Here is a 13,378-nt window from a genome sequence, read left to right as displayed (position 1 = left end):
CTAAGTGGAATTTTCCCCAATGGGATTTTCCCATGTATTTTGCCAGGAAATGTAGATAAGGACGCCTCAAAAGGCGTCCCCCCTCCTAACCATACCAATGGGCTCTGAATCCAATGGCAGTGTCGGTTTTGCTCTACGATTTCATGGGGAGCTAACCCTAACCCTTAGTGGAATTTTCCCCAATGGGATTTTCCCATATATTTTGCCAGGAAATGTACATAAGGCAGGCTCAAAAGGCGTCCTCCCTCCTAACCATACCGATGGGCTCTGAATCCAATGGCAGTGTCGGTTTTGCTCTGTGAATTCATGTGGAGCTAACCCTAACCCTAAGTGGAATTTTCCCCAATGGGATTTTCCCATGTATTTTGCCAGGAAATGTAGATAAGGACGCCTCAAAAGGCGTCCCCCCTCCTAACCATACCAATGGGCTCTGAATCCAATGGCAGTGTCGGTTTTGCTCTACGATTTCATGGGGAGCTAACCCTAACCCTTAGTGGAATTTTCCCCAATGGGATTTTCCCATGTATTTTGCCAGGAAATGTACATAAGGCAGGCTCAAAAGGCGCCCCCCCTCCTTACCATACCGATGGCCTCTGAATCCAATGGCAGTGTCGGTTTTGCTCTACGAATTCATGTGGAGCTAACCCTAACCCTAAGTGGAATTTTCCCCAATGGGATTTTCCCATGTATTTTGCCAGGAAATGTACATAAGGCAGGCTCAAAAGGCGTCCCCCCTCCTAACCATACCAATGGGCTCTGAATCCAATGGCAGTGTCGGTTTTGCTCTGTGAATTCATGTGGAGCTAACCCTAACCCTTAGTGGAATTTTCCCCAATGGGATTTTCCCATGTATTTTGCCAGGAAATGTACATAAGGCAGGCTCAAAAGGCGTCCCCCCTCCTAACCATACCAAAGGGCTCCGAATCCAATGGCAGTGTCGGTTTTGCTCTACGAATTCATGGGGAGCTAACCCTAACCCTAAGTGGAATTTTCCCCAATGGGATTTTCCCATGTATTTTGCCAGGAAATGTACATAAGGCAGGCTCAAAAGGCGCCCCCCCTCCTTACCATACCGATGGCCTCTGAATCCAATGGCAGTGTCGGTTTTGCTCTACGAATTCATGGGGAGCTAACCCTAACCCTTAGTGGAATTTTCCCCAATGGGATTTTCCCATGTATTTTGCCAGGAAATGTACATAAGGCCGGCTCAAAACGCGTCCCCCCCTCCTAACCATACCGATGGCCTCTGAATCCAACGGCAGTGTCGGTTTTGCTCTACGAATTCATGGGGAGCTAACCCTAACCCTTAGTGGAATTTTCCCCAATGGGATTTTCCCATGTATTTTGCCAGGAAATGTACATAAGGCCGGCTCAAAAGGCGTCCCCCCCTCCTAACCATACCGATGGCCTCTAAATCCAATGGCAGTGTCGGTTTTACTCTGTGAATTCATGTGGAGCTAACCCTTCCAATATCTTAACCACTATAACGCCTTGACTCAAATAAAAAAAAAAAGACTATCAGCCTTACTAGGCAGACCATGAAATCAACTCTACAAGAAGGCTAAAACTACTTTAATTGAGACTGTATCTTCTCTTCCTTTTACCAATTCGCTCACACAGGGAGGGACTTCTCCTGGTGCCATCCACTAGGCAATGCCAATGGGCGACACCAAGGAGTAGGGCCTTCTCTGTGATGGGCCCAACCCTCTGGAATGACCTCCCCCCCGACATTAGAACCACTTCTGACGTCCGCTCCTTCCGGCAAAAATTGAAGACTCACCTGTTCCGATTAGCAGGCCTGGCATAATTACAACTGTCCCTCCTGGCAAATGTATTATCATCTGGTTATTTTAGTGGTTTTTTAATTTATTGTGTCTATTTTAGGGGTTTAAAACTTATATTTATATTAGCTTTGTACCGTTCTTTTAATTGCATTTTAACCTCCTCCATGCCAACTGTACATATTTAACTTTTTTATTGTATTTTGTTATATTCTGTATGGACTGTACACCGCCCCGAGTCCCTTTTGGGAGAGGGGGCGGTCTAGAAGCATCAAATATAAATAAAAAAATAAATAAAAAATAAATAAATAAATACTCTAGGGAAGCATATGAGCTACTCCTAAAACTTACCTAGGTCTAAACTTATCTTTGATCTAGATCAGAGATGGCTGGCGCGCCCGTACTCATAATGTAATGAACACATGACACCCCCCATGTCCTGCCCCCCCTGCACATGCACATGTGACTTCTAGCACTCCCCCTCCCCATGCAGCAACTCCGGAGGCAGACTCACAGAAGATGATTCAGCACAGGTGGTTGTGGATTGGCCCCTCCCAAGAGAGATTATAGGTGAGGCGTTGGGAGGGGACATTTGCAGGAAACAACCGTTCGAATTAGTAGTGAAGAAAATCTATCTGTGTATTCTAGCCGTGTCTGCTTGTTTAGACTATCTGTATTGCTTCATTTGACTTATCTGGGTTGCTGCAGAGCTAATCTATTGAACGTGAGTTGTCTGGGCCCTCAGCCAGAGGATTCGTTATCTCAGTAATTAAACTGGCAAACAGCCAAGCCTGTGTTCTGGTTTATTCACAGGCATTGGGGGGGGGGGGGGGTCAGAACAGGTTTGCCATCAGGGATCTTGATAAATAATTGTGTCCATTAAGGTCAGTCCTTTTCTCTCTACAAACCAGCTCATAAACCGTGTGGCTTGTATTCTGGCTTGTTGCTCTCACAGTTGGATTCTATTTGTTAATTTGGGTGGTTCCTTGATTCTGTCGATCTTGTTTTTGCTTCTTCTCATTTCTCTGTGGCTTAAAAGAAGTTCTAGGTTTAGCAAACCCACTTTATCTGGATCAGGAGGTTATATCTTGGTTCATTCAACCTTTACGACATAATCACATAGAATATTGACTCATGATGGCGAACCTATGGCATGAGTGCCACAGGTGGTATGTGGAGCCATATTTGCCAGCATGCGAACTGTCAGCTCCAGCCCACATGTGCGCACCCGCCAGCTAATTTTCAGCCTTCTGGAGAGTCGCGGGAGGCCATTTTCGCCCTCCCTAGGCTTCAGGAAAGCTTCCAGAGCCTGAGGAGGGTGAAAACTCCCCCCTGGTGTGTGTATGTTTTGCGCGCATGCACAGGTGGGCGGGGTGCATTGCATTGTGGATGTGGGCCTGCATGTGCCAGTGGTGGGTTTCCATTTTTTTAAAACTAATGGTTCACGCTTGCTCGACGCTTCTGCGTAGAAGCGTCCTGGCGGGTGGGTGGAGCCTGCTTCCACCACCATTATTGGTTTGCCCGATCCAGACTGAACCGGGAGCAACCCCCCTCTGGCACACACAAACACAATTTTGACACGCCTTTACAAAAAGGTGCGCCATCACTGGACTAGATTATCTTCTTAGGTCTAATAAGTTTCATTTGTTTCCTCGGTTTCAGTTCAATTTTGCAAGATTTTTTGCCAGCAGTAATATTTTGATTGAAAGATATATTCTCCTTCTGGCAGCTGTCCCCAGATAATCAAGCAGGGTTTTTTTGTGTGTGTTGCTTTTTGTTTGTGTGCTGATAATTGTCTTTTAATGCAATGCACACAATGTTGCCAAGTTTTGTTATTCGGCATCAAGGCTTCCGCAGGGAACCAATGGTTGTATTTAAGGTGGATAGCTCGATATGCTTATTTATGTTTATCTATTTTTATTTCCTTAATTTTCTTTTAATGTTGGGTTTGCTGGCTGAAGGCCATCGTAATAACATTAATCTGATTTCTGTCTTTACTTGTAGAATATATGATTTTGGTCTTGTCTGTCTGGGATTCTGCCTAGAATTGAGTTTTTGGAATAAGACATTTGCAGTAAAAGCTGGATTTTCTGAAGGAAAAAGGTAAAGGCTCCCCTCGCACATATATGCTAGTCGTTCCAGACTCTAGGGGGCAGTGCTCATCTCCGTTTCAAAGCCAAAGAGCCAGCGCTGTCCAAAGACATCTCCGTGGTCATGTGGCCGGCATGACTCAATGCTGAAGGCGCACAGAACGCTGTTCCCTTCCCAGCAAAGGTGGTTCCTATTTGTCTACTTGCATTTTTTACCTGCTTTCGAACTGCTAGGTTGGCAGAAGCTGGGACAAGTCACGGGAGCTCACCCCGTTACGTGGCGCTAGGGATTCGAACCGCCGAACTGCCGACCTTTCTGATCCACAAGCTCAGCGTCTTAGCCACTGAGCCAACGCGTCCCTTTTTCCTTAGTATTTTCTTAGGAGGACTCTAATTAGTTTAGGTCTGCTTTATTTTCTACACGATGACCAAATTTTCTGGTTAATTTAGATTTTATGTCTAGCTTTAGCGTCCTGTCTTCTATAATTAGCATGACATCTTTATTTCTATTTTCTTGGCATAAGAGACCCAGCAATAAGTTTCAGGCAACAGAATGAATTCTTATTATAAACCATCTAGGGACTTGTTTTTTTGGCAACAGCATGCTTAATAAATAATTTTTTTTTTTAAAAGACCTGTGACTGTTTTCTCTACTCTCTTTGCTTTAGAGGAGACATATTTGCCAGGTGGCTGCTGCATCTAAGTGTCTTTTTGTGTTAAATAAACCTGCAGATCAGACATCGGTTGGATCTGTAGCCAATACATTAATCTCGATTTATTGCTATTATTCAGCAAAAGGTTGTGCTTATTCCAGAGGTCTTGCTTACAATCTAACTTTAAAGTTCCTTGCTTTCATCCAGGATGATAGACCTGCATTTTACACATCTGTTCTGACCGAGGCTTCCCAAGAGCATACAGCAAACTCCCGGTCTTGGCAAAAAAAAAAACCAAACCCTTTTCTTAATTGACTGTGAATTCTGCTCATTCACATTCAGCAAAGTCTTTCAAGGGAGGATTTACAGTCACAGACCTTCTCTGGCTTGGAGGGCTGCCAGGCCGACATCTGCAAAACATGGCAAGGAGTCTCGGAGAGTCACGAACCAATGAAGCTAACTAATGGTCTCCTGCAAACTCCACTCCCCTTTCGCTCCTCTTTTGTGTCCTCTGGGAGGGGCCATTCACCGTCCACCTGTGGCCTTACTCCGACCCCTGTTCTTTAGCTCTTCCCTTCCTCTGGCAATTCTGCGCATGCGCACACTAGGAACAGGCTCCAGCTGTTCCTCTGCCTCTCTGATGTCTGACTCTGAAGGCAGCTGATAACTTTCAGACAGCCCTGGACCCTTGTCTGCATCTCATCAGAGCCTTCTCCAGACGCCAGGACTGGTGGGCCACAGCAACATCAAACACATGTTTAAAAAAATAGGGATTTTTTTAATTTAAAAAATGGGTGGAATCGGGTTTTCTCCATGTGCATTGCAATATGCATTTCATACTAGAGTTTGGTTCAGTGTATTTTGGACATTTCAAACATTTCAGAGACGGATGCGATGTTCCCTTGTTGTCCTATTCTTGAAGACCCAAAACTGGACAATTGGGGTTTTTTCCCCAGAATATTTTTTTAAATTTTTTGTTCTCTTACATACCATTTTAAGTATATATTCACGTAATTCTTCTTCTTCTTTACATTTGTCATTCTTATACTTTTATTATTTCATTTAATAGATTATAATATACAGTTTGGGTTGCTTTATTTGCCATCCCTTCCGCCTGTTGTAAGAACCACCTTATTTTCCCTTTCTTTTCTCCCTCCCTCCCTTCTCTACTTCCTTCCTTCCTCCTCTCCTTCCCCTTCCTTCTTCCCTTCCCTTTCTCCTCCTCCTACTCTTTCTCTTCCCCTTCCTACCCGCTCTCCTTCTCTTCCTCTCTCTTCCATCCTCCTCTCCTTCCCCTTCCTTCTTCCCTTCCCTTTCTCCTACTCCTATTCTTTGTCTTCCCCTTCCTACCCTCTCTCCTTCTCTCCCTCTCCCTACCATCCTCCTCTCCTTACCTCTTTCTTCTTTCCCCCGTCTTCCTTTCATTCTCTCCTCCTCTCTCTCTTTCTTTTTCTGTTGTTATAGGTGTCTCTTTCAGATCTCAGTTTATGTTTCCTTGGGATGGTATTTCCACAAACCCAAACATAATCTAGTATCATTTCTTATTCCCTTGGCTGAAGGTTCTGCTTTTTGTCCTTGTAGAAATCTTTCCCTTTTCCTGCTTTTAGCACTTATCCTTGAGGATGTGATATTTTTCTGCTGCTGTCTAATATTTTTGGTATTGGGTCAGGAATCCATAACGTATGCATCCCACATCAACCCACTCATGTCCATATCCCACTCAAAGACATGGTCCCTCTACCTCCTTGTAGGTACCTGGTCTAGCTTCATACTTCCGTTCCTCTTCGCCAACCCAACTTCTGCTTTCTGTGGTCATAATCTCAGTTAGTTGACCGGAAGGAAGAAAAAGGGGAATAAAAAGAGGACAACTAGTACTTTTAATTGAGGCGATAAACAGATCCTCAAAAGCCACTTACAGTGCAAGATACAAAATGTTTCAGAGGACAAGCGATTGTTGGATTCGCTTGGAAAACCATGAAAAGTCACGTTTGGTCCATTGGTGAAGGCATCATACTAGAAACTAGGAGTCTGTTGCCTGAGGCATGGAAGCCTGCTGGGTGACTTTTGGTTAATCACAGGGAGACTGTGAGTTCTAGTGTTGCCTTAGGCATGAAAGCTGGCGAGGTGACTTTTTGTTAATCACAAAGTGATGGTGAGTTCTAGTCCCTCCTTAGGTAGGAAGGCCTGGTAGGTGATTTTCAACTAATCACAGGGAAACTGGGAGTTCTAGTCCCTCCTTAGGCATGAAAGCTGGCTGGGTGATCTTGGGCCATAACCTCTCGCTCTCCCTCAGCCCAACTCACCTCACAGGGTGGTTATTGTGAGGAAAATAAGAGGAGGAATAAGTATTAGATATGTTCACCACCTAGAGCAGTGATGGCTAAGCTTTTTGGTGCCAAGTGCCAAAAGCGCACATGTGCAACACCCATAAGATGTGACTCCCCCATGTGTGCCCGGCCCTGCGCATACGTGTTACCCCCCCAGTGCGCCATGCACATGCAATCCCACTGCCCCACTCCCTGTGCATGTGTTCGTGACCCCCTTTGAATGCGCATGTGACCCCATCACATGCCTTCTGGCCCTGCGCATGCATGACCCCCATGTGCACCCTTCCCCCTGCAGATGTGCCCCACTCAACCCACCCACATGCGCCCCAGCTCCCGCGGATATGTGCTCAACTCCTGCGTGTGCACCAGTGGTGGATTACAGGAAGTACGGCCTGGTACGGGCATACCAAACCTGCCCGGGGAACCGGGTACCGTTCCGGTACGGTGCTCTGGAGGGCCCGCCTGCCCGAGCTCCTTACCTGTCCTTTAAGCCTTTGGCACTTCTGCACATGGCACGTAAGGAGCCTGCACGACGCTCCACCAAGGAGCTGGAACATCGTGGAGGCTTGTGAAGGCGTTGCAGGCAGGTGGGCGACGCCAGGCCCGTTCCAACCATATCGGTTGGAACAGGATCCAGAACCCACCACTTGCGTGCACCCTACCCCCCATGCATGCGTGGCAGAGACCTGAAAACCAGCTGGCCATTGGGAGATGTGCGCATGCACGGTGGAGCTGAGCTGAGAGGGCTCTTCTTGCCACCCGTGGCACATGTCCCTTAGATTTGCCATCACGGACCTGGAGTCATTTATAAAAACAATGAAGGCAGGATGTAGATTAATTATTGAATACATAATAAAATGTTGGTTGGTTCTGAGAGCCTCGTTAGTTTTCCACAGAATTGGTGTTTTCTGTATTTTGCGTCTCCAAAGGAGAAATCATTATTATTATTATTTATTTTTTTCAGTCAAAAGGTATCCTTGATTTGGTTCAACAATTAGCAGCTTTCTGCACCTCACTTTGGGACTAATTAGTCACTCTTATTTCAAAGCCACGCGAGCGAGATTTTGGTGAGCGTCAGGGGAGAAAAAATTCAATAAACAAAGGCCAGGTTTTAATAGATGGAAAAATCATCTTCAGGCTTTGACTCTCGGTGGGATTTTTCCTACGACGGTATTGATCGCGCTTCAGCTCCTGCCTCAGGAGAAAAACGGGTCGGAGTTGAGTTTTAATTATATTCAGGGCCAGGGCGGATTACGTGGCTTCACCACGGAATAGCTTCTTTGGCCAGCCAGGCAGGTCGTCTTAAACAATAGAAAAATAGATGAGGAAAAAGAATATAACAGGTGATTTAGATTGATTTTAGGATCTTTTCAGAATAAAAACTGGAAGTTTTAAAGAAGAGATTGAATAACCATTTGTATGAGGTGTTGTAGGGTTTCCTGCCTAAGTTGGGGGTTGGACTAGAAGACCTCCAAGGGCCCTTCCAACTCTGTTATTCTATTCTGTTCTGTTCTATTCTATTCCATTCTGTTCCATTCCACATTCTATTTCTGTTTCTGTTTCTATTTCTATTCTATTCCATATTCTATTCTATTCTATTCTATTCTATTCTATTCTATTCTATTCTATTCTATTCTATTCCATTCCATTCCATTCCATTCCATATTCTATTCTATTCTATTCCATTCCATTCCATTCCATTCCATATTCTGTTCTGTTCTGTTCCGTTCTGCTCCGCTCCGCTCCATCCCATCCCATCCCATATTCTATTCTATTCTATTCTATTCTATTCTATTCTATTCCATTCCATTCTATTCCATTCCATTCCATTCTGATACCATCCAGCATGCACGTTTATGAATATTTTATATAATATAATGTGCTAATTCTCATTTTTTAATTCTATTGTTTTATTTATGAGGTTTTTATATTCTTGTAAGCCGCCTTGAATTGCCACATGTGAAAAGGTGGCAATATAAATTTCATAACATATAACATAAAGTAATGTAACATAACATAACATAACATAACAAAATAAAAAAATAAAATAAAAAATAAAATAAAATAATAAAATAATAAAATAAAATAAAAAAATAAAATAAAATAATAAAATAAAATAAAATAAAATAATAAAATAAAATAAAATAAAATAATAAATAAAATAAAATAAAATAATAAAATAAAATAAAATAATAAAATAAAATAAAATAATAAAATAAAATAATAAAATAAAATAATAAAATAAAATAATAAAATAAAATAATAAAATAAAATAATAAAATAAAATAAAATAGAATAAAATAAAATAAAATAATAAATAATTCTTGTCTTCCTCTTGTAAATTTAGATGCGTCTTATAGTCCGAAAAATACGGTATTTGGATATGACCTGTCCCCAAATCTTGGGTCTAAGTTACTTTTGCACTTGATGTATTCGATTTTAATGTTTTCCTTCCCTTTTTTTTCCTCCCCTCGTTTGGAAAAGTCTGGAAGAAGCGAGAATGAAACCGGCAGCCAGCGAATCAAACCTGTGTTCGAAGAGGATCCTTTGTTTGGTCGGCAAACGTCGTACCAACATGCCGCTGTCCATATACCGACCGATATATACGACGGTTGTAAGTATGGAGAAATTCATATCATCTTCTTCAGCATCCCGTTCTAGAAGGATGTAGTGTGGTCTTGGTTTCACTTATTGCATGGATATCCCAGAGGTGCTTGTTTTTCAGGAGGCAACTGGACTTTCTGGTTTTTCTTTTGAAGATGTTTTGCTTCTCATCCAAGAAGCTTTTTCAGCTCTGACTGGATGGTGGGGAAGGGAAGGATTTATTTTCCTTGCAGAAGAGCTGGTCATTTGCATCCTTTTAGAGGGTCCTTGAGGCCACTTGGAGATTTCTCTGTGTCCTCAGGATCACCTGAGTGGTGCAAATGTGGAGAGTGGACCCTTTTTGGCTGCAGGATATTTTTCTGCCCTGTGTCCCTTCACTCTTGAAGGCAGACACAAGTTGGGGATGACTCTGTGTTGCCTACATCTCATACCAGGGGTGCATTCCTGCCGGCATCACTACTAGTTCAGCGTGCAAAAAAAGTGCATTTATTTAAAACTTTTCCCTGCTTTTGAGAGTCTGTTTCTCTGCATGTTATCCAGGTAGAACCACTCATGTCAAAAGTAGTAAGGGGAGAGAAAATTGGAGTCCAATTTCTCCAGTGGCGCCTCAGATCGGGAGGATTACTCTGTGATTCTGACTTTATTAATTTAAAGGCGCATTGCAATTGCTGGCTTAGAGTGGAATTTGCTGATATTTTAGGCCTCCAGTCGGTTCTGAAGAGAAATTGATCATTTCTGAAGGGTTAATTTATATTCTGAAGGGAGGGAAGGAAAGAGAAAATGATTCATAGGCAAAACCTCCCCCTTGAAATATTTTAATTTAATCTTCAACTTTTGGGGTTGACATATACCTTCATTAAGCCCGTAATGCCAAACTAATCAGTTAGTGGGGGAAACTTTGCCACATGAATATTCAATATCATTTTACCATATGGACGAATGAGCTTGGTTAACGTGGTCTTCTAGATACAGTTTGAATAGGAAAGAAGGTGGATCATGGAAAATGTCAGGTTTATACATCATGCGCTGACTGGGAAGGCATTTAAGAAGCATAAAGAAGCAATTTCTGGAACTTTTGAAACTGGCTAGAAGATTGATCTAATCCAGGATGTGTGGGTGTGTTTAGAACCAATATTTCCATATTTGTCGACATAAACCATAGAGAAAAATGTAAGCAACAATTGCTCTATTTTTCCTCCGTGAAAGACAAAGAAATACTAGTCTCTTTGTTATAAATAAATAAATGGGCTGAGCCCTGTAAGCTCAGGGCTTGGGGTGATGTGGTGGCACCTTTTGCGGGAGGCAACTGGACTTTCTTCTTTCTCTTTGAAGATGTTTCGCTTCTCATCCAAGAAGCTTCTTCAGCTCTAACTGGATGGTGGGGAAAGGGAAGGATTTATATTCTTTGCAGACAGCTGGTCATTTGCATCCTTCTAGAGGGTCATTGAAGCACTTGGAGATTTATCTGTGTCAAAGTCACTTGAGTGCTACAAATGGTTCCTGTAGTCTCTAATGAGAAGCTGAAGAAGTTTCTTGGATGAAGAAGCTGAAGAAGCTTCTTGGATGAGAAGCGAAAAGTCTTCAAAAGAAAAAAAACAAGAAAGTCCATTTGCCTCCTGAAAAAGCACCTTTGGGACAACCATGACCTGGAGGACTGAGAATTTCTACAGACTTTTAGCTATACCATTTGGGATGGACACGGTTTGAATGGTGTCAGAGTAGGAATGGATTTCCAGAGAGAGAAAATGCGGACTACAGGAACCATTTGCACCACTCAGGTGACCCTGAGGACACAGATAAAACCTCCAAGTGACCTCAGCGACTCTCTAAAAGGAGGCAAACGACCAGCTGCCTGCAAGGAGAATAAATCCTTCCATTCTCCACTATCCAGTCAGAGATGAAGAAGCTTCTTGGATGAGAAGTGAAACGTCTTCAAAAGAAAAAAACAAGAAAGTCCAGTTGCCTCCTGAAAAAAGCACCTTTGGGAAAACAAATGAAATATTGAACAGGCAGAAGAAAAAAGCATATACGGCTGTCATTGTCAGCATTTGGAGAAGGAGAGGGGTGGAGTCAAGAGAGGAATAAGCCTGGAGTTGTTATGTTGCCACAAATGGTTTAAACTCAACCTCTCTTGAATTCTGTTAATTTTTATCTAACAATTTAATGCTGCCCATTATATTCTTCTCTATTCGTGCAAGCAATCCATCAGCTAAACTGGAATTTAACCTTTGACCCTGACTCTGATTCTTAATACTTGACCGATCACCACCAGACCCGAAATCCTAAATTGTGGTTAATCTCAAAACAGAAGTCAGGGAATGATTCCTCCGTTCAGCTTTGCCAAAAAGTTGTTCTATAAATGAAAATCATTAACGCGTTAGAGTGAAATTCAATCATTCTCGACATTAGGAAGCAGGCGCCAGTCAATTTCCAGCTTGTGCATTTCCCCTTTTCCTGTTTACGGCCGACTTTATTTGACACCTGAGCAACCATTCTGATAAATTAAAGATGCGCTGGATGTTTTTTGCTCAATTAGGCGGAGTTGGGGATTGGTCGAAGCTCCTATTAATGTTATGAACGCTCTTTAAAAACCATGTTGCTCATACCAAATATAGATAGTGTCTAATTTCCCAGGGGTGTCTGCTGTGCATTTGAGAACCCACGCAGCTGCGCGATCGCCTACGTTTGTCACTCTCGGGTTAAAACCCAGAATTGATGTCTGTGTGTGTTTGTGTGTGTATGTGTGTCGATCTAGCCTGCTTCGCCCTCCTTCCTGTTTTAAAGGATATTGTCCCCTAGTCAATCGCTTGGGACATTGTGTTGACAGTTGAACAATGGACTATAAAAGATTGCACGCTGACACTCTGAGAATCTGTCAGAGAAAGAAAATAAGCAAGGGCAACAACAGAAAGTGGGGAGGATGAGGAGGGACAGGAAGGAAGGGCAAAGCAGAGGAAGTAAGGGAGGGGAAGTAAGAATAGGAGAGAGGGTAAGAAGGAGGAAGAGAGGGGAAGAAGAAAGGAGAGAGAATGAGGAGGGACAGAAAGAAAGGGCAAAGCAGAGGAAGTAAAGGAGGGGAAGTAAGAATAGAGAGAGGGTAAGAAGAAGGAAGAGAGGGGAAGAAGAAAGAGAGGATGAGGAGGGAAAGGAAGGAAGGGCAAAGCAGAGGAAGTAAGGGAGGGGAAGTAAGAGTAGGAGAGAGGGTAAGAAGGAGGAGAAGAGAGGAGGAGTGGGGGAAAGAGAGGGGAAGAAGAAAAGAAGAATTAGAGGAGGAAAGAAGAAGGCAGAGAAGGGAGATTGAGAAGACGGAAGGAGTAGGGTTGTTGCAAAAGTGACCCAACTGTGTTTTCTGTATTTGTAAGATGATAGGGATAAATGTTAATAGTTAATAGATAGATGTTAATAGTACTTACAATAATGTATATTTGTGAATGTATTTGAAAAGAGGAGGTACTTCTGCCGGTTTGCACTGGTTTAGCGAACCGGTTGTGGTGGTAGTGCGAGGCTCCGTCCAGCCACCCCGATGTCATCACGGACTTCTGCGCATGCGCAAAAGATTTCGCGCATGCCCAGATGTGCCACCCGCAAACGAGTAAAGCGAGAGCGCAGGCACGCACGCTCCCGCTACCGAACCGGTAGTGAAGATAATAGGATACCGTTTCTTCACCCTTCGTTTGATTACTTCCTGAGGTGACAACGCAGCTTTCTTTTATGTTTCTTGTATCGGCCCTTGGACTGTTGTATTGTGTCACACACGCTTGGCAGTTGCCAGTCAAAGGAAATGAGAGGAGTATTTTCTTCCACACCGAGTTTTCAATATAGAAACAAGTGGAGAATGAATGGATGGATATCTTTTTTCTTCTTCTTCCCCCCATCGGAAAATGGGGTCGCTGCCTTCCCTGTCCGAAAAAGGAATGTCAGCC

The 13,378-nt window shown here is 43.2% G+C and overlaps 1 protein-coding gene across 4 annotated transcripts in view; it reads left to right on the top strand.

Annotated features, from left to right (window-relative positions):
• The window catches only part of CACNA2D1 (calcium voltage-gated channel auxiliary subunit alpha2delta 1), a 333,903-nt gene that overhangs the window by 176,105 nt on the left and 144,420 nt on the right, over positions 1-13,378 (top strand). For all 4 annotated transcript variants that reach the window (XM_081957523.1, XM_081957522.1, XM_081957524.1 and 1 more), the window contains exon 6: positions 9,336-9,465. In XM_081957523.1, the coding sequence (XP_081813649.1) occupies positions 9,336-9,465 (130 nt within the window). The remainder of the gene's footprint in view (positions 1-9,335; positions 9,466-13,378) is intronic.

The sequence above is a fragment of the Natrix helvetica genome (genome assembly GCF_964273705.1).
Source record: "Natrix helvetica genome assembly, chromosome: 6".
Taxonomy (NCBI): Eukaryota; Metazoa; Chordata; class Lepidosauria; order Squamata; family Natricidae; genus Natrix; species Natrix helvetica.
This window is presented reverse-complemented; position numbering and strand designations above follow the sequence as displayed.